This window comes from Synchiropus splendidus, chromosome 6 (assembly GCF_027744825.2).
Source record: "Synchiropus splendidus isolate RoL2022-P1 chromosome 6, RoL_Sspl_1.0, whole genome shotgun sequence".
Classification (NCBI taxonomy): domain Eukaryota; kingdom Metazoa; phylum Chordata; class Actinopteri; order Syngnathiformes; family Callionymidae; genus Synchiropus; species Synchiropus splendidus.
In genome coordinates this window covers 17,885,966-17,909,670 of record NC_071339.1, presented here as the reverse complement: position 1 = coordinate 17,909,670, position 23,705 = coordinate 17,885,966, and the positions used below count along the sequence as shown (strand labels likewise).

Sequence of the window (23,705 nt, the reverse complement as noted above, 5' to 3'; positions counted from 1 at the left end):
CTTCATGGACCCGAGTCCTGGACTTCTGAAGAGAACAGAACTCATCATCATCCCTTCACCTATGAATGAAGGTGTCAAGATCTTCCTAGTCCAGAGATCAGAGGTCAGGTCTTCACCTCAGTCTGGACAAAAGACATGTGGCAATCTAACTTCTCCAGTTGCATGTAACTCTCAGCAGTCCCATGATTTGACCTGAGTCAACAGACTCGAATCCCCTCAATAGAACGTTACTCCATGTCGCGAGTAGCTGACTCAGATCACTTCACCTGATCATGTCCAAAACTACTTCATTTTTTGAACATGACTCGATGTGAGCACATCAGCATGACTTGAACTTATTCGTCAGGTCAATTCCACCTTGAGTAATAGTCAACAGCAGCTTGTGCAAAGTGATTGAGGCGTCGAGTTGTTTCAGTGCCTTGAGCCCACAATGAGTCGAGACTTGAAACTGAAGTGTGAACTTCCAAAGCGACTTGCTGCCAGATCTGGGCTACATCAACCCTGATGTGGTCCACAAAGGGGGCAGGACGCCAATGTGAACCAGTTCATTTGATTCTAAAAGTGGGACTTGCATCCTTTTGAGTCAGGTGACATGGTAATGTTATATAACTCGGTCAGAGAAACAATGCAAGCAGCCCGGGAGGTCCGGTCAGGCTTCAGTGATCAAGTCTCGCCTCACTAGCCCAGACCACAAGTCTAGCGTTTGTTCCCCAGATCACACGGTCCCAAGTGCCCAAACTGATCCTCCATGTGTTCGACTGCAACAACAGGGGCCTTGTTACACCGTTCGAGTCCTGGAAGCACGTGCCGGGTAAAGACAAAACTAGAAAAGCACTCAGAGAGCGTCAACCTCTGCCGGGCCACTTCCATCCACCCCCAGCAAGCATCCTTAAAAAACAAATAATTTGGCATGATCCTGAAGAATCTTTAAAATAAAATTCCAGGAGTGATCCGGATCACTCCTAAAATTGAAACATTTGTTTGAACTTTTCATCCAACTCCATCCATAACTTTGGTTACTATGCATTCAAAGTTCAGACAGACAAACACAGCGTAAGACATCACGAAGCTAACAAACTTTTATGAAAGTGTATTAATTTCGGTTTACATCATCACATACATCACATCACCCTTGGGACAGCAACACGATCTGTCCCATCAGTACATCTGCCAAAGGGCTACTGTAGCTTGCGTGCTAATATAACTGAAGCAGTCATGAATCTGATGTGGAAATTAAGCTGAAGCACTAATGTAGCAGAGGAGTTACACTAGCTGATAGCTAATGTGACTGAAGTGGCCATTTATCTCAAGTGCCAATGTAGCTGAAGCGCTAATGTAGGAGATGTGCTGATGTAGCTCAAGTAGCTCATGTCTGTGTATCACTTATAACTAGAAGTGATGATGAAAAACTGATGTAGCTGAATCTCACTCATATCCAGACACAGTTGACTGGCCTCCACTGGTCATGAATATAAAATTTAAATAAGTTACAACATGAAATGGCAGCGGTGCTCACACAGCTGTCACATGCTCTCTGCAAACACAGCTGATGTTCCACAAAGCTAAAGTTCAGCACAGGTCTCAGAGCAGTGGTCAGTGGCCTGTCCAGGGGTCTAGCTCTGCATGAAGAGGTGGTAGTTTGCTCGAGTGAACTCCTGGTGGATGGTCTCCAGCAGGACGTCATCCTCCTGGGCCCCCTCTCTACGCTCCTCTGAACTCAGGTTGGTCTGAGCGGGAGTCGGTGGCAGCAGCTCTGGCGTGAAGGTGAAGCTGAAGGTCGTCCGGTAGATCAGGCCGTCCGCACGGATGAGGGTCAACGGCACGGTCAGGACGCGGCGCAGCGAGATGCTGCTCAAGACGGACACGTCAGGGACCACGCAGAGCAGAGCCCTGGAGGACCTGCTGAGACACAGATGTTGATGATGGACTGGCTCTAATAGTAGGTCCACGTTCCCCACACAGGTTTGACGATCCCAGTTCTACTGAGGAGACCACCTGGAGGTCATAATGTGTGATGTCCACCGCTGAATGACACCGGCTGGTCTCAGTTCAGCAGTCTCAGACTAAAGCGGGTGCTGTGGTGGGCGGGAAAACCAGCAGCCACAGAGACCTTGAATGGTCTTTTGTGGATGCGAGCAGGTCGTGGACCACCGCCAGGGGATCGGGTTCCTAATTGGCTGCAGGTTCTGGCACAAGCAAGTCTTTGTGGACTCTCAGAGGGGCACGGACCCGGCCCAGTAGACTCAGCACTTCTGCTGGAATCCTGACGTGAGCGGAACTCCTGCTCAGAACCTGAGACTCCAGGCAGCAGGAGGTCTGACGTGAATGAAGGTCCACCGTTGGGCGGTGATCTTTCCCCTATTGACATCAGCAAGTCAGGTGGACGAGCCATCGGGGAAGATTTTGAGTTCTTCCCAGCTGGACCATAGCAACCGGGATCCTGTCCTCCTGGTGAGAGGACCAAGCTCTTCCCACTGTTAAAGACCTCCTGAGATCTTTTCAGAACCTCATCTCTGCAGTGAAGGGCTGAAGAGGCCTCATGATTCTGTGTCTGAATAAGTGGTTTAGAAGTAATATGATGTTTGTATGAAATATTAGTTCATTGTCCCAGCTTATAGTGCAGAAAGCGCCATCTAGTGGTGACAATGTTTCCAGGCACCTCAGCAGTACCTGCCACAGAGCAGCATGGAGCAAAGGCTCTCAGCCAGGAGAGGAACAAGTACTCCAATGGTTCTGGGTGAGGATCCCCTCAGGATCTCCGCCTCTTTTTATTATTGAGACTGATTGTCGGTGTCGGCCCGGGCGACAGGTACCAGCTGTGCAGTCAGGTCCAAATTAAAGACTTTGTGGCCTCCAATAAAGAGTGAGCCAGTCTGAGAGCAGAGGCTTGTAAAAGCTCCCCCTGGAGCTCCTGCCGTGTTGCGTAACCATGCGACTGACCCAAATCCTGACGGTCACCTCCAGACCTCCACCGCTCTCCTCGACTCACTTGAACAAGGTCTCAGCTTCACAGTTGCCGAACCAGACGGACAGGTGAGGAGTGAAGTTCTCCCCGATCAGCTCCAGTGTGGCGACGTGACCTCCTCCGCTCACCTGAGAACAGTGACACCAGGTCAACATCCGATGACCTTCTTCTGGCAACACCAACTGACCTCCAGACTGGAGACAACTGGGAAAGGGCTAATGGGGGTCTCGATGCAGGTGGGCCCCTGGTTGAAGGTGAACTCCACTGCTTCAACTCCAATGATGGTCCAGCAGGAACCGTCGTTCAGGACAGCCCGGCTGGGTTCTCTGGACGAGGTCTGGACGGAGGACATGGATGGTCAAAGGAGGAGGAGCTAAAAGAAGGAGTCTCACCTGATGGCGGACGATGGAGTCGTTGCACAGGCACAAGTAGACACCTGGCGTGTCCCGGAACTCGAAGGCGCACTTGTGCAGCTGAGACACGGGCTCATCCACATCCAGGATGGCGTGTTGCTTGTTCACCTTACGGATCACCTATCGAGGAAGTTCATGACACTGTCAGCATCTGAGAAGAGCTCCAGAGAATTAGATGCAACAAGAACGTTCTGCACTAGGCAGGTCTTTTGTGGTTTAGTGTGTGGACAGCAGCGCATGTGAGAACACCTTATGGCTCTGAAACATATGGACCACTCCACACAGGAAACACGGAGAACAGAAGTCAGCTCTTCTCCGCACTCCATGAAGAAACAAAAGTCCTTGTCAGAGATCTCCTCACACCCGAAGCTCAGCAGGATTCATGTTTTCACTGTGGACCGCAGCTCACAGGAGGAAGCGACTCAGCGAGTCTTCCGGAGGTCTGGGGCCCCAGAAGACACCAGAAGATCCACTGTGAAGCTGACTCAGCAGCCCAGGGTCTGACAGAAGAACCTTGCATCCCTCTACCAGAGAGGCAAACTCAGGGAACACGGACGAACCCAGAGGTGAGGACCCCAGTCTCTTGCATGACAGACTTCAATTCTCCTGGATATTTCAAAACAGCTGGACACTGACCAGCATCATCCTTGACTCTGACTCTGAGTGAAGGAAGTGACACTGGGGCAGCTGGGCTGGAGGAGTCACTGCGTCAGACTGAGTCAAGCTCACGACCTACTGAGTCACCTGAGTTCTAGAATTTTGACTCACATTACGCCCTCTGCTGGTCACATTGTGTCAAACAAAACAAATGACTCATCCTGGGACTCCACGTGCGAGTCATGGACAGGTTTGTGTCACATTTTACTGACTGTACCTTTAGTGACCCAAATACTGAGTGTGCAACGCTACAATCAGCATATGTGTGTTTGTGTGTCTGAGCGTGTCTCTGTGCATTACCAGTGGCGGCAGGGAGACTCCTGACTCGGTACACACCAACTGGACCACACACCCGTAGCAGATGAAGCCTTCGCTGAGCACAAAGTTCCCTTGATCCTCGCGCTGCTCTGGCACTGAATACACACACACACACACACACACACATATACACAGTTAATTTCTGTTTGTGTGTGAGTGTGTCAGCGCCTTCAGATTAGAGTGTGGGTTGAGTCCGAGGTGAGTCCTCACTAGTGCATGGGGGTCAACCTGGTGGTGGGAGGTCTGAATTTGTGTGTTAAACAAACAAGCTGACAGCTCATCCGACTGCAGTGTGATGGCACTTGTAGGAACACACACCGAGCGTGATGGCGAGCGGCGTCCACTGTCGGGAGCTGGCGATGAAGGCGTGGCCGTCCACCGAGAGGTAGCGAGTGCTGACCGTCTGTGAGCGAAGGCGATTGAACAGAGCCACTCTGGAGCCGGACGAGATGCAGACTGGACACAATTGTCATGTGAGTCAGCGATACCTGCCCGAGACCTGGTCCTGGCCATAGGGCACTCACGGTCAGCGTTCTTCATGGACTGTCTTTTCTGGGAAGGTTTGGAGATGACCTTGATCATCCGGCTCTGGAACGTCCCCACTTCCTGTCTGCTTCCGAGGAAGAGCTGCAGCAGCAGCCGGAAGTGTTTCCTTTTGTCCTGGTCCGAGATGAAGAGGGACTTGGAGCAGGCAAAGGCCTGCTGTCAGGACACAGGAGACCAGATACAGGACGGAACAACACACACACACAGTTTGTCAGGTCAACACTGGAGTGCAGTAAAGTCTCGTCTGGACAAACACTCTTATGTGACTGTGTGACTTTCTCACACACACACACACACACACACACACAACAGAGGTGCATTGCATGCCCCACCTCACCCTCCCTGTCCAGCCATCTTTATCCATATTCACTTCCACTCTAGTCACTCTAGCACTAGCTAGCCAGGACTGTGGGAGGAAACCAGAGTACTGAGAGGCAAAGATCCCAAGTGCCGCTCCCCACCCCTGAAACCACCACCTCCTACTCCAGGTCTGGATGGCCTGTCAATCATCCAAGATTCATTAACTCTACATAAACACTGGTCAGGTTCTGCTCCAGAGAAAAACTATTAGAACTTCAGTTCTGGTCCACCGGACTCACAAGGATCAACACTTCTCTGGTGGACTTGGCTGTCGACAGTCATCAGGCACTTGGGTCCAACTGGGTGGCGGCCAGACTCATCATGTACCAATGTATTAGCTTCTGGATCCGTCAAAGAGAAGTTTTTTCATCCGGACTTGGCGCTCATTCACGTTCCCTGAATACCAGCCTGTCAGCCGAGCAGGTCCCAGCTGCTGGGGCTCGCAGGGAGCAGGCATAGCTAGGTGTTTGCAGGGATTACAGTGAACATAAGTCAAGCAAGTTTTTTGGTCTTGAGTCACAGGAGCAGCACAGCGATCTCCATTGGTGGCATGAGTTGCGTGGCCCCTCTGCAGGGGGTCTCACCTGATGGAGAAGAGTGCAACTCTTTCCAGTCAAATGTTCTTTGAGTCCAAGTTCAGCTCAGTGGGGCAGACAGTGTATCAGTGAACCCCAGGAGAACCAGAACCACTGATGTCACTGACTCTACACAGTGAGTGACATGCTTCAACCTCATTGGAGGGAACATGAAGAAGGGTGTGACTGCTGACACTGACACGTATCCTCAGTCCCAAGGAGTTCGTATCAGAGTACTGTTAACTAGAGCAGGTGAGGAGCCTGGCGTACCTGAAGGAAACTTCCCTCACACCTATAACACAGTTCCTGTTCCAGCCTTATCGTGGTCAGCATCTAGGCTCTCACCCGAGAGTCCGGTTGCTCATCAAACACCAGCTTGAAGGACTCGGACTGAGACTGGCCACAGCTGTCCAGACACATGTAGCCCGACACTCGCTGGACTGTGTCGCCTGACACTGGCGAGGAAACGCAGGTGGATCAGATGATGATGATGATGATGATAATGATGAAGACTCACCACTCAAGTGCTCCTGTGAGATCCTCCAGCCGGGACCTCGGATGTAGACGCATGGAGGAGGACAGAAGAACCTGCAGAGGAACACTGGACGATGCTGCAGTGGTCGACATGACACTATGACTCCACCCTCACCTCTTCTCGTTCCCGTACGACTTCTGTGCCACTTTGGCATGAAGGATGACGACCGTTTGGTCCTCATGAGCTTCTCGTCTGGTGTCTCTGCTCCCACCAAACTCCAGTCCAGTGTTGGACCTCCTGCCGGCGCAGAACCAGAATCCTTCCATCACAAACACAAAGCTGAATGTTCAGCACGTCTTCTCAGAGCATTCAAAACCTTCACAAGTGACATCACCGGATGATGGGTTGATACCAGAACTTCAAGCAAACTGATGATGTCTGATCACTCTGGTTTGGTCCTCAGGCCCTCCTGAGCGCCTTCTGTCGGGTTCACACTTGTCTGTTCGGGAGAAGGGGGGCGCAGTCACCAGGGTGCCAGTGCCGACTCATTTAGACCCTCAGAGGTCATGGGTCAGTGGGTCAGGATCTTGGACCCTCTGGTATTTCACACCCAGGACACGAACTGAGGAAGTAAGGAGGGTGCGAGGGGCAGAAGGGGCGGGGCATTCCGGCTGGACGGAGCCACGACGTTCCCTTCACAGTTCTGATGACGCGGCACTTTAACTTGTGAAGGGTTTGTCAATGCGGGAAACTCAGTTGACCAACAACTCTCCTCCCGAGTGACCTCTCTGGCCTGCCATCAACACTCACATCACTCGTCCTCAGTGAATTCAGTCTTCACTTCTGCTCTGTCAGAGGGATCCTCTGAGGTTCCTGTGCCAGAGTGAATTATCTACCTCCCTGCTTTAAGGCAGGTAGATAATTCTTGTAATTGAACTTGTGCATTTGCTCAGATGATGAAGAAATGTTAACTGAGCACCTGACTACCTCCAACTGACGGTCACATGATCATCCTCAAACGGAGCCTGCGCTTCTCAGACCCAGAAACAGCTTCATCCCACAACTCCACATGAACAAACGTCTCAGTGTGACTCAGAAACCATCGAGGAGTGACAGAGTGCGAGTGAAGTGAGAGAATGAGTGATGGTGTGCGAGTGAAGGATCCCTAACGTGTGTTCACAAGGACTGTTACGTGAAAGTGAGCCAAGTCCAGTATTTCCTGACGCCGAAGTGGTCAGATCTGCTTCCTCTACGTCCTCAGAGAGCCGGGGTGAAAGCTGCTTTGTCTCTTTGTAACTTGGAGAAGTCTCGTCTGTGTGAAAGCGTGCGGGTCTGAGAGTGAGTGTGTGAGATTGTGCATACCCCGTTTCGCTATACTTGTGGGGACATTTTTTCTGGTCGCCATGAAGTTATGCCTCAGTTTAAGGATTAAAACTTCAAAATAACTGGTTCATGACAGTCGGCTTTAGGTTTGGTTTAGAGTCCAAGGTTGAGAGGCTGGGGAAAGCATGAAAGTCAGTTGTACAAAGATAGTGTGTGTGTTCGTGACGGAGTCTCTAAGTGGAGGTAGGCATATTTTGCCATACTTGTGAGTACCAGGTCTTGTCAAGCCACTGGTTGGCTTCTGGTGAGGACATTTCTGACTGTTCTCACAAGGTTTACAGGGCTATAGCATAGGTAAAAGTAGTTTATTTGGGATAGTTAAGTTAAGGGTGAGTATGCCAATGAGAGGTCCTCACAAAAATAGCTAACCAAACCTATGAATGTCGGTCTGTGTGAAAGTGTGTGAATTTGTGTGTTTCGAGAGATGGAGAGAGACAGAGAGAGAGTGAGTCTGCATGTGAGTGAGAGTGTGTGGGTCTGTGTGAGTCCATGTGTGAGTCCATGTGTGAGTGAACGTGTGATTGTTCCGTTTTGTGATTTTTTTTTTTTTTCTTGAACTTGTCTCGGAGAGAAATCCTGCCTACTGATTAGTTTTGATCATTCAGTCACCCATATGTTGCCAAAAGAAGATCCCAGACCAGGGTGAAGAAGAGAACTGGGTCTGACCCCGGGACTCTTCAGTCACTAAAACTGGAGTCTGTCTGGTGTCACGTCAGGTAGAACCTCAGAACGATTATGAGACAGATGAACCGCACCTCCTCAGTGTGAGTGTGTGGTGAAGGGGTGGGGTGGCGTGAGGTGGGGTGGGGGTGATCTGCCCTCCCAAATATTTCTGCTGGCATCTTAATACCTGCTGCAGCCCTCCCCTCCTCATTCCACTTGAGAGAAGCACCGAGGTCAGACAAGAGACTTCGGGACGCATCTACGGGGTCCGTGAACTCACCATCATCGTCCGTCAAGGCACCATCGAAGACTATTTAAAGTAAGCGCTCGTTTTGTCCACGTGTGTGTGTGTGAGCGTTACCTGTCCCATCCGGTCCCCGGCGGGTCGCGTCCAGCCAGCAGAGTCCCCAGGTGAAAGAGCGGGCTCAGCGGCTCCGCGGAGTCCGGGTGAGGGAAGCCGGAGAGCGGCGTGAGTCTCGCCTGGTGCGCGGAGGAGTCTGATGGTTCAGGGGAGTGACGTCAGTGTCCGGACTGATCGGTTAATTAATTAATCTGGAATCGCGGTACACTCTCCTCTGACGTCGTAGACGGGTAGCAAACACTTTTGTGACAGGTGGATGGCAAATAAAGCGATCGCCATCACGAGGTCTGGGCTACAGCGAGAGGACGTTTTGTGGCGCTTGTATGTGCCCTGAGCTCTGGGTGGGTGAGGAGGGTGAGGAGGCCCGGGCTCTCCCTGGTTGACTGGAGGTGACGCTTGCGTGCGGAAGATGAAAGGAAGTATTGAGGAGCAGAACTCTGGAATGTTCAAAAGCTGCTGCTGAGACCATGAGAAGATTCTTGTCCTCTTCTGGAATGCCTCTTGTCACCTGCTGTATGTGTGTGGTTCCCTCTCGACCCAATCTCCAGGACCCCATCTGGATGTTGCATGACGGTTCAGTTGTCTCCAGAACATCCTCCACATCATCCGTGCAGCCGATGTATGTTGGTAGTATGTTGGACCTCAACAGAACCTCTGATCTATTCGGTCAGGTGTCACTCTGGGGCCAGGCGTCCAGTCAGAGCCTGTCTCCAGGTCAAGCTGGTTTTAAACAGCAACAACGACTGTCTGAAGGGCAGACAGATGTCCACGGATGCAGGGCAGCACAGACCCGGTTCTGATTTGTACAGATAACTAATGGAGTCTGAGCAAAACGGCAGACAAGGCGTCTGCGCCGCAGCGCCATCGCGCAGCTCGAGTGTCACTCAGCTGTCAGCAGGTGTCAAGCTCTGGGTCGGGACCCCGCTGCAGGTCATAGGATGGGTATCTGGGGTCACGAGCTGATGAGCTCATGGGATGAGAGCCGGCAACTGCCAGAACAGTTCTGAAGACCACTTCATTTTGAGATGCAAACTTGAAGAAGGAAGACAGTCAAGTCTGGCCAGTGCAGGACTCCTCTGACTCACGTGAGAACGACGGTTCTATTTGTTGACTGTTTACGCTGCAGTGACGTTGCTGCTACACAACTGGCCTTCAGAGTTAAGCTAAGAGTTGCGAGGTGCAGTGCTTGCTGCGGTGAGCTACAAAATCATCAAATCAAAAACCACGTGGAGTTCTGCAGGTCTGACATCAAGAAATAAAAAAGTTGGTGGGAAAACTTGTAGGGGGGGAAGGTAAAAAATATATATATAGCAGACGAAAACGTAGTATTCCACAACGATGCGAGTTCGTCAAACTCTTCTGAGTTCTGCTCAAATGAATTGTTGATCTCACCGTCATGTGGCACCTCCACGTGGTTGGTTTCGGCCATTGTGCCTGAAGAGCTGCTGGTTGTGCTGCTGGCAAGGGACGGAGCGTTGTTGGTCAAAACTCTGAAGCACGCTTCGCACCAGCACGTCAGAGACACGTTAGCTGAGACACGTCTACTGAGTCCCAACCGGCCTTCGGGTGGGTCCACCTGCTGAAGGTCCAGAAAAATTCCACCTGTAGCAAACTCAAATGATGTCACATGATGCAGAGTATGGATCCTAATGACAGCACAGTCTGATCATGTGATCGGGGCCTTGTGTTACCATGACCTGGCGCTCACCTGACTATACCACAGTAACCCCACAGCAGGCCTGGACCACCGTTAGAGAACTACTGATCATGTGGAATCCCTTAGTGACCACCATAAAACGACCCATTGTAGAAGAAGAACCTGGATCTGGACTATCTATCGAGAAACCCACCTGGACTTAGAGCCCGCAGACACTCATCTGGACCTCCTGGTTGAGTGGGTCCGGTCTGTATTGTGATGGTTCAGTGGACGAGGAGTCGTGACGGTGGCATGTACTGTCAGAACTCTGATGTATGTGTGTGTTTACACTACTGTATCTCAGATGTGTGTTCACCTGGTCCTGGGCTGAAGGTTTCCCACACTCACACATGCACAAACAATACATCGTTCTCTGCTCTGGTGAGCCCTCTGGTGGACATGAACACAACGTCACCGTCATGGGTTTAACTCACAGGCCTTGACTGTCGTGAAGAACCTGGACCCAACATCTGAAGTTGGAGGATATTCATGGTAGCGCCCCACTTGGACAAAAGTGTAGAGTTAAACACTCAAGTCACTTTCATATCATATCAATATTCAAGTCGACTTGTTTGTTGAAAAATGACCACAGAAAGATTCATCAGTGAAGCAGGAGCTTCAAGGACATGTCGGTATTTCTGGGAAACGACTCGGCTTCTCGAGTCTGCGTTAGTCATCAAGGTGAAGAAGACAGACGATCTTTCGCACATTTTTTTTTTTCTGCTGAGTTCAGACCAGCAGATGTTCTCACTGCAACTCTGACATGCATGAGATCCATTACGTCTGGCCTTCTAGATCAGGGTGAGTGTCCACTCCACGACTCGAATCTTGTTTTGAGAGAGGAGTGAGTTCTGCTCACAATACTGTCTCTTTGCTATGAGTACACAAGTGACATTTTCCTTCGCCACTGCGTCATCTCTTCTCCATCACTCCATGAATCGTTCATCTCTCTATCCTTCATCCCTTCTCCATTACTCCTTTTCACTCTTCCATAACTTATTTATTTAGGTCAATATTTCATTCATTAATGCTCTGCTATCTCCATCTCTATTACATCACTTGGTCATGCCTTAATGTCTCTTCTCCAAGTGTCTTTCATCTCTCTATCACTCTGTCATTGCTCATCACTTCATCACACCTTGATCTCTCCTCGATCACTTTGTCACTCCATCTGTCCTCCATCACTCTTTCATCTTTCTGTCATGTAGTTATCTCTCCAGCATCACTCCATGACTCCTCCCTCATCTCTCTGTTACTCCTCCAGCAACCCTTGATAGCTTCAGCACTCCTTCATAGCTCCATCACTCTTTCATCACTCGGTCATTCCCTCATCACTTCATCAATACTCTGTGATTACACCTCCATCTCTCGTTCCTCACTCTTTTTCAACACTCTCTGACTCCTAAATCACCCAGTCACCATCACCGCTTCATCGCTGTCAGACCTCACTCTGTCAGACCTTGCTCTGTCATTACCCCCCCACATACTTTTTCATCACTCAGTCACACATTCATTACTCGTTCATCACACGCTCATCCACCAACAGAAGGTGCCGTGGCCAGACAGTTCAGATCTGACCTGATTTGGGTTATTTCTCTGACTCTCTCAAGTCACATGAGACAAAGTGGACTCATGAGGTCACATGAAGTGGATGAACCTCGTGAGTCCTCCAGAGCTTGGCTGAGCAGCTAGAGTTCACCTGAGGTTAGACCCAAACCGGCTGAGGTATCAGATGATGACAAATTTGGGGTTTGACCTTTGACCTTCCTGGCGGCAGCGATCAGAGCAGGAAGTGCAGAGGTTTGTTGTTACAGCCGCCACTTAAAAAGATCTCTCCAGAAGCTGCTTCTGTTCCGTTCAGTCGGACTGAGCCAACGACAACATTGGCGCCGCCGTCTCTCCCTGGTGGGGCGGGGAGGGGGCATGCGGCACGATTCTCCCCCGGTTATTCTCATGTGAACTGTCCATTCATTCGTCTCTCTGAAGGTGCGACTGTCGGACCAATCTCATCTGGTGACTTCCTGAAGAACCAGACTGGGACCTTGTCCAATGGGGCCGGGTCCAGGAGTCAGCAGGGTTCAGTTATTGACATCACTAGCAGGACTGTTCCAGATCAGCGAGCGGGCAGGGCTTCAGGATCTTACTCAAGTTCTGATGGGAGGTGGATGGTACTGATGGTTCAACAGTTAACTTGGAGAAAAGTGGAGCGAATTCAGGATTTAAAGATTTTTTTACCTCTGATCTATGAATGTGCGAGGAGACAAATAGTTCACTCTAAACCTGAGCAGCTCTTCCTCCGGTCTACACACACACACACACTTGTACTGCAATTTTTGTGGGGACCTTTCATTGACTTCCAGCCTCTCACTCTGAACGTAAACATTGAAAACAAACTGGTAAATGCATAACTAAACTTAAACCCAGTTATAGTGACCTAGTTATTTTCATTTTTTTCATTCTCAAATTGTGGAATTACACTGTGGGAAAAATGTCCCCACAAAGCAAAATGTTCTCACAAGTAGTTTTCAAGAATCGGTGCTCAGCTAAACCAGGTACACACAAATGTTTGTAGCGCTATCTTTGTGAGGACCGTTGACACAATGCTTTCCCCAGCATCTCCCCCAACACTTAACCATCCAAAACAAATGGCTAAACTTAACCAGGACTGTGAACCAAACTGAAACCTAATGATAATCACTTATTTTGCAGAGTCAGGATGTGCATGTGTACACACCCTGGAGTAATCATTTGTGACCAGGTGTTTGCCGGGTGCTGTTTTATGGCGGGGTGGAGCCGGAATGCTCCACTGTGGCACACGCTGCTTATTATTATCAATTTAGACGCGCAGGAATTTCCCGACAACATAATCACACACATTTATCTCCGCAGGGAAAGGCAGCACTTGACCTTTGACCCACGTGTGTTGACCCAGTTTAACAGCTTGGCTTGTTGATGGATGCTAATCCACAACACGCTAACACAAGTCTATGGGCCTCTGTCTAACATATGAGCTCATGATAACATGCAAATGCAGTTTAAGGCGTGTGGTCATGCTAGCATGTTTGTGCATTGTAGCGTGTGTCTGCTAAGACAGGTGTCTACATGCAAACTGAGTCTCCATGTGAACGTGTTTGTACTTGCTAATATGCCTTCCCATGCTACAATAACATGCTAACATTAGCAGCATACAACAACTTGTCCAGATGTGCAGGCGATTTTACAACACAAGAACAAACCTCCTCTCCTCTCCTGTTTTTGTTTCTCCTCTCTGGTCAGGTCCAGCATCGCTGACCCATTTCTCAGAGCAGGATGGAGATGAGACGGAGTGTGGGACTGTGCTGCTTCCTGTTGCTGATGGCCGCCACCCTCACCAGCGCCAGACCACGGTCAGGTCAGTCTGAACTTCTGTGATGATGCCAGAGTGAAAAGCACCGTTGCCATGACGGCATATGCTGGTCAAACCTCTGACATTAGAAGTGTGATGTGGAGCTGCAGAAGTCATTAAAGGTCTCAGATGTGATGTTTGAAAACGACTGTTGGGCCAGACCACCTCTGACCTCACAGCAAATGGACCTGAGGCCTGCCTTCGATCAGACCACTGGTTCTTCTCGTGTGTCCATCACAAGTGTGAGGAATGTCTGGACTCCTCTGCTTCATCCTGAAACCTGAAACCAGCCCGGCAAGAGACAGAGCTTCTTAGAATACTTAGAACTGCTCATGTGATTTAAGAGACCAGATGTCAGTCTGCAGAGTTTTGGGTCGAGTCCAGAGACTGAAACAGAGATGAGACATAAATCTACTGACACAGGAGAGATGTCCGGGGAGATTCTGATTGTGGATGATGCTCAAAGAAGAGCAGTGCTTCATCATGTGATGGACTTCTCTGGACCTTCTGTGTGAGCGAATCCAACCACATTCTCTCTCCAGGTTCTGCGCAGAAGTGCAAGTCCGGCCCGGTAGACCTGGTCTTCCTCATCGACAGCTCCCGCAGCGTCAGACCTCACGAGTTTGAGACCATGAGGAAGTTCATGATCGACATCCTGGACACTCTGGACATTGGACCCAACAGCACCCGAGTGGGTGTGGTTCAGTACTCCAGCCAGGTCGGAGACCCAACCCAAAATGACCCAATGACTTTCTTCACTGACCTGAGCTGCTGTTGGTTCAGGTCCGGAGCGAGTTCTCGCTGAAGACCCATAGCACGCTGGAGTCCATGGTGAGGAACATCAACAACATCATCCCCCTGGCTCAAGGAACCATGACCGGACTTGCCATCAGATACGTGATGAACGTGGCCTTCACCGCCGAGGAGGGAGACAGACCCAAGGTAGGCTAATAGTACCTGCTCATGAGTGCATGAACAATGGACCGTCTGGCCCATCAGGTCCCCAATGTGGCGGTCATCGTGACGGACGGACGTCCCCAAGATCGGGTGTCTGAGGTGGCGGCGGAGGCTCGGGACAAAGGCATTGAGATCTTCGCAGTGGGCGTAGCTAGGGCCGACATGACATCACTGCGTGCGATGGCGTCGCTGCCCTTCGAGGACCATGTCTACTTGGTGGAGTCCTTCGACCTGATCCACCAGTTCGGTCTGCAGTTCCAGGACAAGCTCTGTGGTGAGCCATGGTAGCTTGATGTTAGCAGGAACAAAGTGATGTTCCTGGCCTGATGATGCAATAGTCGCGTGACCTGCAGGAGTGGATCTGTGCGTGGAGTCGGACCACGGCTGCGAGCAGATCTGTGAGAGCTCCCCTGGGTCATTCCACTGCCTGTGTCTGCCCGGATACAGGCTTGACGCCAACGGCAAGACCTGCTCAGGTGAGGGAACCAGGGTTAACAGTGATGTTTTTTATTTCCATGGTGACAACTCTCGATGCATTGCAGCCATTGACCTGTGTGCGGAGGGGAAGCATGACTGCGAGCAGCTGTGTGTCAGCTCACCTGGAGCCTTCACCTGCGACTGTAACGCAGGGTTCCACCTCAACCAGGACAAGAGAACCTGCAGCAGTCGGTGTCCAGACAGGAAGTGACCTCAGCGAGTCCATGTGTCCTATGTTCACGCGCGCTCTCCTCCTCCTCAGTGATTGACTTCTGCTCGTTCGGGAACCACAGTTGCGAGCACGAGTGCGTGAGCGTGCTGAACGGCTTCCACTGTCGCTGTGGTGAAGGATACAGGCTGCAGCAGGACGGGCGGTCGTGTCGGGGTGAGTGAGGCCTGCTGCAAGTGTTTTCGGCTGCTGGATACACTCACACTGGAGAGGCTGGAACTGCACCGCCTCCCCTCCTCTCCTCTTCTCTCCTTCCTCCTGCCTGAACTCACCAAAGCTGATGATGTGAAAAGGACATTTAGTCCTAATCATTTCATAATCATTTTCATCGTCACCATATTTATCTTCATCACCACCAACACCATCATCATCATTCCATTCCGTCATGATGGGTTTCAGTACTCTGCCATGAAATCTGAAGTCGACATAACAGTGTATTGCCTGAGTGGCTGCCTGCGCATGTACGCAAACACACACACACACAGAACTCACTCCAGGATGTGTGTGTGTTCAGCCGTTGACTTGTGTGCTGAGGGGAAACACGACTGTGAGCATGTCTGCATCAGCTCTCCGGGCGTCTTCAGATGCGACTGTGAGCCGGGACACACGCTCAACAAGGACCAGAGGACCTGCACACGTTAGTCCCACACACATGCCGACAACACACTAACATAATAAACACATCAACGGTACTAACACCACGAGAAACCTGATGCACACAACGAATGACTTGCCGTACAGCCGAGCTATGAGAAGTTAGATGAGTCTCAGCCTGAACAATCCTTGGCCACCAAATCGATCACGTGATCACACGAAGATACAAGACCCCCGAGCTGCATGATGCTTTTATAGGACCTCTGTGAATCTGACTTGACTTCTGCTGCCATCAAACTAGTCTAGGAGTCATTTGACTGAACATATTGACCATTGTGTGTCTGTTCGTGTGTGTGTGTGTGCTACAGCCATCGATCTGTGTGCGGATGGGAAGCATGACTGCGAGCAGGTCTGCATCAGCTCACCTGGAGCCTTCACCTGCGACTGCAACAAAGGGTTCAAGCTGAACAAAGACAAGAAGACCTGCACTAGTCAGTGACCGAGTTGTGAGCGCATGTCCACGTGTGCTACACGAGTAACTAGGACTTGTGTGTCTGCAGACATGGACATGTGTAACAGCGTGGAGCACGGCTGTGAGCACCAGTGTGTCAGCACACCAGGGTCCTACTACTGCATCTGCCCCGAGGGACAGCTGCTGCAGCAGGACGGGAAGAGCTGCGGAAGTAAGTCCTGCACTGGTCCACACCTCGGCTCTGCTGGTCTGTAGAGAGCACAGCTGACCATGTTGCGGCCCCACTCTCTCAGCCTGCAGGTCGGCCACCATCGACCTGGTTCTCCTGATCGACGGCTCCAAGAGCGTCCGTCCACAGAACTTCGAGCTCGTGAAGAAGTTCGTCAATCAGGTGAGTCTGTTGATGAGCCACAGCGGTGAGGGCGACCTCTGGTGGAGAACACGTGAAACAAAAAAAATTAAGAAAAGCGCTGAGAGCAGAAAGACAGCAGGTGACTCAGGTGCTCATATGTCCTCCTTTCCATCCCCGTGCCCTTCAGGTGGTGGATTCTCTGGACGTGTCTCTGCACGGGACCAGGGTGGGTCTGGTCCAGTACTCGAGCCGGGTCAGAACGGAGTTCCCCCTTAACATGTACCACACAGCCGAGGAGATCAAGGCCGCAGTGATGAAGGTGAAGACAGGTTACGGGCTCCTGGTCTACTCAGGACCTCACTGTCTTATTTGTCTCCCGGTACAGGTGGAGTACATGGAGAAGGGCACCATGACGGGCTTGGCCTTGAAGCACATGCTGGAGAACAGCTTCTCTGACGCAGAGGGAGCTCGCAAGAACATCCCACGCATTGGGTTGGTCTTCACAGACGGACGCTCACAGGACGACATCACAGAGTACGCCAAGAAGGCCAAGGAGGCGGGTGAGTAGGTGGAGGTTCAGCATCAGTGAGATCCAGAACCAGAGGGGGTAACCGCAGGTGTGTGCAGGCATCACCATGTACGCGGTGGGTGTGGGCAAGGCGGTGGAGGACGAGCTGCGAGAGATCGCCTCAGAGCCGGTGGAGAAGCACTTCTACTACACCACCGACTTCAGTGCCATCAGCACCATCGCAGAGAACCTCAAGCTCAACGTCTGCCCGGGTATGGCACTCTCATCTAGCCGGGCTTTGACCCTGGACACAGAAGGCAGCAGAGAGACACCAAACTATTGAATCTATTATATTATTATAGCGTTGAGTGTTCTACTAACCCAAACAGTATCTCCCTGCAGTGTCTTTGTGAGCTTGTTATTTGTAGTCTGCCTCCATCTGCTGACTCAAACTTGAGACCACAGTCTTGTGTATTTGTGCGTGTGTGTTGCAGCGGAGAGTCAGGGGGAGATCGAGGTGAAGGACCCATGCGCCTGTGAGAGTCTGGTGGAGTTCCAGCAGGCTACCATGAGCAGCCTACAGCAGGTCACGCAGAAGCATATCCTTCACTTGTGGCGTCATATGTTTCCACAGGCACTTCATCCTTTTTTTATGCTGCCTTTTACACCTGGCTTTGCTGTTAAACTCTTGTTTCATCAGCTGGCAGAGGGCGTCACAGCATCATCTCTGTGTTTGTACAGTCTGTGTCTTGATTCCTTGACTTTGACCTCACTGGCAGCTATGACGGTTCGTCTGGAGCAGCTGGAGAATCAGCTTCTCTCCAGGAAGTGATGTCATCGCAGCGAGTTGCAGTGAAGTGACAGACGAGGCTGCGAGCTTCGTTTACATATCTAAAACTGTACTGAGGACAAACCTGAAGGCTTCAGTTGCCCAGTTGCTAACCCAAAGTTAAGAAACCATGTATTTTGTAAATGACCTTTTAAACCATTCACAGTGCAGCCACGAGGGGCCGCTGTAGAGCAGCAACATGGACGGTGTCAACGAGGAAAGTTCACCTCAATGACGTCATCGTCTGACATGATGACATCACCGTGGCTCGGCGGCGTCTCTATTTATGCTTTTGTACGTGTATTTATGTTGTCTAGCTGCTGGAGGCTATGATGTCATCGCCATGGACTCCTGCGATTGCTCTGTATTTTTTATAAAAATAAAAAGGGAATTTTAAAGCTCTTGTGATTTTTGTAATTTTTTTACGCCAGTCACAGTGATGGCAGTACCAGCAACTACCCACCAGGGGGGCAAACGCTTTGTACAAGTGCATGCTTTGGTTCACTGGCAGGAGGTTAAGTGATCATGCTTGCAGGCATTTGCTTAAAGAATTGTCCTGGATCTGGGCTATGTGCCTCAGAGCATCTGAATCCTTCCAGGGGCTGTTGTTACTGAAAGAAGGACTTACATCTCTGGAATGAATGGAAGTAGGAAGACAGAAATGCAGAAATGGGTTACCGTCACTCTAGGAGCATCCTGACTGGGTTACTCCAGGAACATGGGGTGTAAGGTTTGTTGTTACTCTACTGTCAGAATTAGAGTTTGAAATTTGCTGCGTCACTGGATCTGTTCACAACATTTATGGAGAGAATTTATAGGTGCAGCCAAGTGATGGAGGCTCTCAAATTTGCTGCTTTTTGCATATTATCATGTTCTACTGGCGCCATCGAGGAGTCACCTCCAGCTTGCCCTGGGTCTGTTTGTAACTGAGTGTGACATAGTTGATGTGCAGATGAGCACCTCCAAGTCTGGGACCACGGTCTTCGGTGGAGTCACTAATTCCTTGGAGGGGTTTAAGGATTCCATTTCTCACCCTTAACACTAGCACTTGGTTTTTAGTGGGCCCCAGAATGAAATGCGTGCCAACGAAAAAGTGATTGACATCCCTAAGAATAGCCTGGATGCTAGCTGACTGTTTGTTATGATGAAATGACATATATCCATGAATGTTGTATGGTTACTTTTCGCGGACACGGTAGACCCTTTAGGCTGCTAACGTGTAATACGAGGAGAAAGTAAACAAGCGGAAGACTAGTCCTCGATACTGACATGTCTCTGTTGTCACATCTGGAGCACCCTCAGTTTGAACGGATCATTTCAAGTGATGAATGGCGAGTGCCCTCAGTATTGGGACACACTACACTTACCAGCGAACGAGCAAAACCCAGTGTTAGGGCCAAATACCAGTGTTAGGGTGAGAATTGGGACAGGCCGAAAGCTGACATCCGAGAAGGCACCAAACATGTTTGTACAAAATGAAACTCTGACCAACTCGTGACTGACAGCCACAACATCGGTCCATCTCACAAAAATAACTAACACTCTTCAAAGCTAAACCAGAACATGCTTCGTTCCAGCCATCAATAGTAGCACACAAGATCGCATGGTGACCGAGACCTCTAACACGTGTCAGAGACTCAGTAAATGGATCAGCTGACTCCATTGTGTCATGGAGTTGACAAGCAGTCTCCAACAGTGACCTCTGATGAGGTCAAGACTCTTCAGTTCCAGTGTAAGTGTGAAGATGACAGGAGCTCAGGAGAAGACACTCAGACTCTCCATGCCGGCTGATGACTCAGCTGTTTACCTGCAGGTTGTTGTGCAGTCAGAGGAACTCTCGGTGGATCACCTCGCTGAAGGTCAGCTCTGGAGGGAGCCACTTCCTGCCTTCACAATAGCAGCCTCATTACTGCTGTGACCTTCAAGACCTGTCCTCCAGAGACGCTCATGCAACATGTGTTCCTGAAGTTTGACTCCCCAAAGTCTGTCCTCAATTTCTCCATCTCTAATCTCATCATCGGGTGGAAACTCATGTCACATGACCTGCCTCGGGTCTGGGGAGATGCTAATAGATCCCGCTGTGAGAGAGTGTGTGTGAGCGAGGGAAACACTAGGGGGAGTTTAGGAAAGGTCAGATGGTCCCATCATGAGGAACAAGTGTTGCATCAATACCAACACAAGTCAGCAAAGTTTATCTATGTAGCACCTTTGACAGACACGGGAAGTCACAACGTGCATCACAAAGAAAAACACACATACAAGCGTTAACTTTGTATTAAGAAAACAGCAGTATAGATGAAGTTCAGTTTGCAACTGTTCCAAGTCACTATGAGTTGACGCATAATTCTGCAGTCCATGTCCAAGTGTGCCAGACATGTTAATAAAGTAATCCTTCAAGTTATAAACTACTTGTCCACAATATTTTATTGAAACCGGCTGCGCTGGCAGAGCTGCGGACACGCAGATGACACATTGAGTTCACGCGTCTACTCTGCCACAGACGCCGAATGGCTGTTTTCCATCTTTTTTGCAGTTGCGAACCTGTCAATATGGCGTGTGGCAGGTAAGGTAACAGCAAGCATGGCAGATGTGTTTATGACAACATGGCGCCATGATTGATGCCCACATTTGTAAAAGAAACGGTGATGACACCATGTTCAGATGTTGTCTCCTGCATGTCCTTTTTTCCACTATCTCTTTTCTAATATTGTTGCTAGATGGTTCAGCATCCTCAAAAAAAGACTAGTTTCAACTTGATCAGGGAAACAAAATGCATTTCTTCTGAAGGTCTGTCATTGTCATTTGTTGACAAAACTGATGCGCTGATGACACCTGAGCTGCTCCTAGTCTGTCACTCTGCAAGAGAAACAGGACTGAGATCAGCTCCGGCCAGGTTAGAAGTCCTGCCCAGATCAGTTACAATTATTATTTATTTACTTTATTCTTCACTAAAATGCAAAAATGTTTATATGAGGATTTCTAAATTTCAGGCAAATCGATGCAATATATATCTTTTGGATGTTAAAAAAATAATTCCTTAAAGCAGCACTTAAGAGTAATTCAACCTTCATGAACTATTTTCATAACATTTGTGATGAGACATCAACTTACAACTAGCAGAATGGGATCCCTGCCATGTCCTGAGGGGGTCTGTATAAATTTTATTATAACTAAATAACTCGAGGAGGGTGGTAGGAACCCTGCCACTCCAAAAAACTACAAATTTGCTGAGTTGTTTTACGGCATGCATCGCTCCCTCCTCGCTCCTGACCACGTCACTTCCTCCTATCCTCGTCGCTTAAAACACGGCGCGAACATGTAATAGCTATTACTGCTACAATGGCCGAAGCTGCAACTAACGAGCGGAAGGTTTTATCAGAGGAGACGAAAAAAAGAAAGAGGGAGAGCAACCGGACAAAGGCCCTATCAAGGATCAACATTTTATTTATATGTTTAATGGCTCTAAACTCGTCAGTGCGTCGCCCGACGACAGCGATGACGCGTCGGGGACAGGGAAGTAACAAATACGCTAGGAAACCAAAGTTGAACGTTTCATTTTTCAGACACCTGTCACATGATAATGTGTAGCCACAATTACATTCGTTACCTCATCGCTGTTCATCTTTCACACACACACTGGATGCAGAACGCACGCACCAACTGTCAGCAATGGGAGAAGAGGATTTTTCGGCACTATGCGCTCGCTGGTGCTCATGGGAAATGTGGTTTTCTTCAGGCAAAACACTACCGCATTAGTCCACTGGCGCCGCCAAAATCAACCAAAACTGAAAGTTCTTATGTGTTCCTTTAATCTTCACAAGGATCCAATATGTTCAGGTTTGCATAAAACAATAATATTGACAAACGACACTTCCTCAGCATCTTCTTCTGCAGCACCATCAGCAGCCTCTTCAGCTTCAGCAGCTCTGGTCACCCTGAAGCTAACACAATTTCACCAAAGTGAAACAAATGATTTTCTGCAAGCGTCTATAGTCAAGTGTCTTTAGCAACATTTTTCACTAAGTGAAAGGTATTTTTAACAATTTAGACAAAACACATTTGCGCTGTTCACTGTTGGCAGGCATGAGGATTTTTTTCAATGAAAATAAGTGTGCTACGTTGAAAAACAATGACCATCCACAGGCTCCAGATGAGACACACTGCTATTTCAGGATTCAGTGATGCTCTCTGGCTTCTTCCTGAAGTATATTCACAACAGAATCAATGACACTCTGAATGCGTGTCTGATTTTCATAGATAGACAGAGTCACTCATGTATTCAAAATTGGATGAAACATGAAATTGGATGTGCCCCGGGACTCCATGTCCACGGCCATAGTGAAGAATGTGATCACTGTGGTCCTCAGCATCTCCATCATCTTCATCAATGGGACGTTGATCCACACCTTCAGACAGCACTAGGTCAGTGTGAAGTCAGCTCGATCCAGAACCGGCCTGTTCTCTTGTGTTTCCAGGTCCTGAACACCCACCCACACTGAAAAATTCTATTTGGTGATATTGTTTTTTTGCTGACGTTTTTCCTAGATTAAAGAAGTATTGCGAGCTCCGTTCTCCTTCTCCTAGCTAACTTCATCTGGAGCAACTAACTCACTGCAATGGCCTGCGCTGTCGAGATTTATGTGTTGTGCCAGTGATTGTCCACTAGGAGGCATCATCGACCGCCATGAAGGGCAGCGTGTCCTCATTGGTGAAGAGGGCGAGGAGAGCCAGAGTGCAGCGAAAGGAGACAATGATCTTGTAGTGAGGTGTTCACCTCATCACAATATACAAAGATGAGAAATGAGCGGTCCCCACAAAGATGGTGTGACAAACCTCTGTGTGTATGCATGCGTGGAGGTGGGCATGTTTTGCTATTCTTGTGAGTACCAAGTCTTGACAAGCCACCTTCTTGTGAGGACATTTTGCTTCGTGAGGACATTTTTGTCTGTCCTCGCAACGTTTTATAATAAACTAAGTTTGGTTCAGAGTCCTGGTTAAGGTTAGCCATTTTGTTTTGGATGGTTAAGTTAGTGGTGACAAGCTGAGGAAAGTCAGAGGTCCTCACAAAAATAGCAAACAAACGTGCTTGGCGTGTTGTGTTTTTGATGCACTTTGATCTGCAGAGCATCATGAACTGTGCGTAGAGGAGAATGACCCTCACAATGACCAGTAGGCGGTGTCCCTCTTCATGGGCGTCAAGTTGCTCACCAGAACTGGAAACGTTCTGATGGAGGGACTGAGGAAGACTTCATGTCTTCATCCAGGAAACTGTGTTCTCCAAAAGTCTGGGCTGCTGCTCTCATGACAGTAGAAGGATGGATTGTGGAGTCGGTTGACAGGAAGTGTTCAGCAGAAGTGAAGTGAAGGAAGATGACTGAGGCAACTTGTCTGAGAGCTGCTCCTGAGATGAGGAGGAACGGCCATGTTGTCCAATAGTTGTGATGACGTATGAATGGAACCCCGACCTCCTTGTGTGTCTGGGCTGCAGGT

At 49.5% G+C, this 23,705-nt stretch overlaps 2 protein-coding genes across 2 annotated transcripts; one reads left to right on the top strand and one right to left on the bottom strand.

The window, feature by feature from the left end:
- Nucleotides 1-1,083: 1,083 nt before the first annotated feature.
- rbpjl (recombination signal binding protein for immunoglobulin kappa J region-like) lies at nucleotides 1,084-10,145 on the bottom strand. The gene is made up of 12 exons (XM_053867905.1): nucleotides 10,109-10,145; nucleotides 8,717-8,870; nucleotides 6,484-6,606; nucleotides 6,352-6,422; nucleotides 6,180-6,289; nucleotides 4,878-5,055; nucleotides 4,672-4,809; nucleotides 4,336-4,448; nucleotides 3,358-3,498; nucleotides 3,153-3,302; nucleotides 2,990-3,093; nucleotides 1,084-1,899 (listed from the first exon to the last, which is right to left on the bottom strand). Exons 1-12 carry the CDS (start codon nucleotides 10,143-10,145, stop codon nucleotides 1,614-1,616), a joined length of 1,605 nt encoding a protein of 534 aa, XP_053723880.1. The 3' UTR covers nucleotides 1,084-1,613.
- Nucleotides 8,578-18,507, top strand: matn4 (matrilin 4). The gene is made up of 17 exons (XM_053868973.1): nucleotides 8,578-8,674; nucleotides 13,689-13,803; nucleotides 14,340-14,515; nucleotides 14,581-14,739; nucleotides 14,797-15,028; nucleotides 15,108-15,230; nucleotides 15,297-15,419; nucleotides 15,494-15,616; nucleotides 15,975-16,097; nucleotides 16,423-16,545; nucleotides 16,615-16,737; nucleotides 16,820-16,917; nucleotides 17,066-17,197; nucleotides 17,264-17,438; nucleotides 17,506-17,658; nucleotides 17,881-17,985; nucleotides 18,160-18,507. Exons 2-17 carry the CDS (start codon nucleotides 13,722-13,724, stop codon nucleotides 18,216-18,218), a joined length of 2,109 nt encoding a protein of 702 aa, XP_053724948.1. The 5' UTR covers nucleotides 8,578-8,674; nucleotides 13,689-13,721; the 3' UTR covers nucleotides 18,219-18,507.
- Nucleotides 18,508-23,705: the final 5,198 nt, after the last annotated feature.

Excerpts from the sequence above, each read along its gene's own strand:
- matn4 (XM_053868973.1), top strand. The coding sequence starts at position 13,722 with ATGGAGATGAGACGGAGTGTGGGACTGTGCTGCTTCCTGTTGCTGATG. Across the intron at positions 15,029-15,107 it reads GTTCCAGGACAAGCTCTGTG|GAGTGGATCTGTGCGTGGAG; the intron begins GTGAGCCATGGT and ends CGTGACCTGCAG. Across the intron at positions 17,198-17,263 it reads TCAAGGCCGCAGTGATGAAG|GTGGAGTACATGGAGAAGGG; the intron begins GTGAAGACAGGT and ends CTCCCGGTACAG.
- rbpjl (XM_053867905.1), bottom strand. The coding sequence starts at position 10,145 with ATGGCCGAAACCAACCACGTGGAGGTGCCACATGACG. Across the intron at positions 3,499-4,335 it reads GAGTCTCCCTGCCGCCACTG|GTGATCCGTAAGGTGAACAA; the intron begins GTAATGCACAGA and ends CTTCCTCGATAG. Across the intron at positions 1,900-2,989 it reads GAAGCTGAGACCTTGTTCAA|GTCCTCCAGGGCTCTGCTCT; the intron begins GTGAGTCGAGGA and ends GTGTCTCAGCAG.